Here is a 4375-nt window from a genome sequence, read left to right as displayed (position 1 = left end):
TGGCGGAGCCTCCCCATGTTCTCAGCACTGTGGTATTCCCTTAGAAAACTACAGTGGACAGCATCCCCGGAAAAGTGAGCACCGAGAACAAAGTGTGAGTCAAGGGTTACTCCATCATGACCATATGAATATAAATTCAGGAGTGAAACCATATGCGTGTGAAGCATGTGGGAAGGCCTTCAATCAATCATCACATCTTATTAGACATAGGAGAATTCATACAGGAGAGAAATCTCATAAATGTCAGACATGTGGGAAGGCCTTTATTCAGCCCTCAGATCTTAATAGACATATGAAAACGCATAGTGGAGAGAAGCCTTATATATGTCAGACATGTGGGAAGGCCTTTAATCAGCCCTCAGATCTTAATAGACATATGATTATTCATAGTGGAGAGAAAGCTCATAAATGTCAGACATGTGGGAAGGCCTTTATTCACACCTCGTCTCTTTATAGACATAAGAATACGCATAGTGGAAAGAAGACTTATATATGTCAGGAGTGTGGAAAGGCCTTTGCTGGAGCCTCAAAACTTACTGTACATCGGAGAATTCACAGTGGAGAGAAACCGTATATATGTAAGGAATGTGGGAAGGCCTTTGCTAAAGCCTCAAGACTTAGTGAACATAGGAGAATTCACACTGGAGAGAAACCGTATATATGTAAGGAATTTGGGAAGTCCTTTGCTACATCCTCAGAACTTACTGTACATAGGAAAATTCACACTGGAGAGAAACCATATTTATGTAAGGAATGTGGAAAGGCCTTTGCTGCAGCCTCAAAACTTAGTGTACATAGGAGAATTCACACTGGAGAGAAACCGTATATATGTAAGGAATGTGGGAAGGCCTTTGCTGCAGCCTCAAGACTTACTGTACATAGGAGAATTCACACTGGAGAGAAACCGTATATATGTAAGGAATGTGGGAAGGCCTTTGCTAAAGCCTCAAGACTTAGTGAACATTGGAGAAATCACACTGGAGAGAAACCGTATATATGTAAGGAATGTGGGAAGGCCTTTGCTAAAGCCTCAAAACTTACTGTACATAGGAGAATTCACACTGGAGAGAAACCGTATATATGTAAGGAATGTGGGAAGGCCTTTGCTGCAGCCTCAAGACTTACTGTACATAGTAGAATTCACACTGGAGAGAAACCATATATATGTAAGGAATGTGGGAAGGCCTTTTCTGAAGCCTCAATACTTACTGAACATAGGAGAATTCACACTGGAGAGAAACCGTATATATGTAAGGAATGTGGGAAGGCCTTTGCTAAAGCCTCAAGACTTACTGTACATAGGCGAATTCACACTGGAGAGAAACCGTATATATGTAAGGAATGTGGGAAGGCCTTTTCTGAAGCCTCAAGTCTTACTGTACATAGGAGAATTCACACTGGAGAGAAACCGTATATATGTAAGGAATGTGGGAAGGCCTATGCTAAAGCCTCAAGACTTACTGAACATAGGAGAATTCACACTGGAGAGAAACCATATATCTGCAAAGAATGTGGGAAGGCCTTCTGTAAATCTCAGTACCTTCGGAATCATAGCAGAATTCACAGTGGAGAGAAATCTCATCAGTGTCAGATATGTGGAATGGCATTCACGTTGTCCTCTTCCCTTACTATACACATGAGAATTCATACTTGAGAGAAGCCTTATATATGTGTGGAGTGTGGAAACACCTTTACTACATCCTCGCAATTGACTGTACATAGGAGAATTCACACTGGAGAGAAAATTTATATATAAGGAATGTGGGAAGGCCTTTGCTGTGACCTCAATAATTAATGTATATAGGAGAATTCACATTGGATAGAAACCATATATATGTAAGGAATGTGGAAAGGCCTTTGCTGGAGCCTCAGACTTATTGAACATAGGCACATTCACGCTGGAGAAACAGGCTTGAGCACCCTGCAGCTCCTAGTTTGGGAACTTGAGCGGCAGGACACGCCAGCTTGTAGGGCGTTTTTGTGCTTGTTTTTTCAAAACTTGTTCTGCATATCTAGGTATTAGGGAATGTGGAGCTTTTGAGGGTTGCATTGGGGGCTGTTCTGTGGCGGAGGTGTCATGGGTGAGGGTGCGTTATGCTGAGGGTCCCTGCAGCCAAGATCACATCCAGGTCGAAGATGGCACATGAACTTTGGGCCTTGGTGTGAGGGACCTGCAGAGAGTGGTGGTCTTGGCCATCTCATACCTCCCTACTCAGGACTGCGCAGGGCCCTTTTTGGAGCCTTTGGACTGGAGATAACACTTATCAAACCTCCAGATATGTTCACGGGAAGCCCCGAAAGGAAAGGGACACTTTTGTGGTCATTTTTATTGGCTCCTGTGCTGGGGTTGGGACTTTGGGGTGTGTCTGCACAAGTGAGAGGGTTTTGCCTCTGAAAATTTACTGTTTGTATGATTTATTTATTTTGTTTTCTGCTTTTTGAGTTACAGCCAGCGATGCACATGGAGTTACTCCTGGCTTATGCACTCAGGAATTACTCCTGGCTGTGCTCAGGCGAACGTATTGTTGCCAGGATTCGAACCCGGGTTTTTCACGTGCAAGGCAAACATCCTACCCGTTCTGCTATCACTGCTGCTTAATGGCTATGATCCCAAAAATTCAGAGAAAAATCTCAAAACCCAGCGGCTCTTGGCAGAAATGAGTCTGGACCCTGCAGTAGGTTACTAACCCCGGGCCACCCCAGAGGGAAGTGGTGCTGTCCCTCCACCTGCTCCCCCTTGGCGGCTCGCTGGCCACCATCCTCCAGAGGCCAGTGGAAAGTCACATTTGGGCCCGCAGTGATGAGATATGTGGAGTTTCACAGGATGGGGGGATGGGGGTGGAGGTGGCCCTTTCCTCCATGACCCAACAATAGCTTAGATCATGCCCACGAACCGCCTCTCTGGCTCCTGATAAAGCTGCTTAATCACCATGATCCAAGAGAGTCAGGAGAAAATCTGGAACTCAGCAGGTATTGGGAGAAATCCCTCCATATTATTAAATTTTCAAAATTACAAAATCATGTTCATAACCAGCAATAGAAAACAAATTGTCTACTGTTGCCTTTTTGAACTATCTGAGTGCTGGGGTTAAATCCCAAATATAATAATGGTGGGTCTGGTGTCAAAATATTGAATGTAATCAAAGTAGAGAGAAATGTAGAAATCATCTGCCCCCACAGTTAGGGGGAGGGTGTAGAATGGGGGTATACTTGGGGTTTTGGTGGCGGAAAATTGGCACAGTAAAGGGACTGGTGCTTCATTGTATGAACGAGACTTAAACCCAAAAGCTTTGTAACTTCACTCCGGGCGATTCAAAAAATAAAATTATCAAAAAAAAGGGGGAAAAGTACGGTGGAGTTCATGCCCATTTCAGTCAGCTTAATCAATAGCTGAATAAACAACAATACTTCTGCAAATAATTTTTTCTACTTCCATATGTCCAATTGCAAACAATCCCTTTCTCTTCATCTCTCCCTGACCAGAACATCAGGAAAACTGGCTCTTGGGGGTGGCTACATCAGTATACTTGTTGTTTTATCTTTTCCTGAAAGGGAGATATTTGAGTATGGGGAAGGGGAGTTTTGCTCAGGGGTCACTGCTAGTGTGCTGGGAAAAAAATTATTTAGAACTGGCCAGAGAAATAGTACAGCAAGCAGGGTACTTGCTTGCTGTGGCCAACCCAGGAGTCCTCCAGTCCACAACACCTTTGAGTTGCTCACTGGACATTGAGTGTCCCCTTCTCATCCCTAGAACAGTTGATGTGACGATATGGCATGGGGGAGGAGTGTCTAGAGTTTTGGTCCAACCCAGTGTTGCTTTCTTTTGGTCCTGCTGGGTCAGTGCTTAGGTGTTACTCACAGGAGCATTGTTCATTGGGTTTGTCTCTGGGGTGGCTGCGTGCAAGTCCATCAGCTTCTAATATAGTTCCATTGTGGTAGATCAGGATTCCATCCAGTGACTACTGGGGCCCGTCACCCTAAAGTGTTGGTGGAGGCCGGTTCCTCCCTTCTGGAGTGGGGAAAAGGGAGATCCCTGAGAACCCCTAGGGTGCTGCAGTGTCTCATCCTCAGGCCCATTGTGTGGATTGGGATAGCCTCCTCCTATCCTAGTGTGTGCTGGTTCGAAATGTGGTTACCTCTGTCAACATGGCAGTGAGTTTCACCCCAGAGGGATGAACATACCTGATTGCCTCTCAGAGGAATCTCTAAAGGGACATTATGCTGGAGTCAGAAGAGGATATGGAGGACCACTGACTGATGGTCAGAATGGCTTGTTTAATGTGAAGCTTTTAGCATAATACAGAGCATTGAAGGTTGTTGAGCTATAGGACTACACATAGGGGTGACTGATCGTTTACAGAGGTAAAGCATTTTT

The 4375-nt window shown here is 44.7% G+C and overlaps 1 protein-coding gene across 1 annotated transcript; it reads left to right on the top strand.

Annotated features, from left to right (window-relative positions):
• Positions 1–391: 391 nt before the first annotated feature.
• LOC130022349 (zinc finger protein 345-like) lies at positions 392–1624 on the top strand (the record flags this gene model as incomplete). Its single annotated transcript, XM_056113096.1, has 2 exons — positions 392–458; positions 543–1624. Coding segments are annotated over 2 exons (1149 nt in total), but the record flags the coding sequence as incomplete, so codon positions are not given.
• Positions 1625–4375: the final 2751 nt, after the last annotated feature.

Source organism: Sorex fumeus, unplaced genomic scaffold, assembly GCF_029834395.1.
Source record: "Sorex fumeus unplaced genomic scaffold, SorFum_2.1 ptg000019l, whole genome shotgun sequence".
Lineage (NCBI taxonomy): Eukaryota > Metazoa > Chordata > Mammalia > Eulipotyphla > Soricidae > Sorex > Sorex fumeus.
The sequence above is the reverse complement of the archived record's forward strand: the minus strand, read 5'-3'. Positions and strand labels throughout refer to the sequence as shown.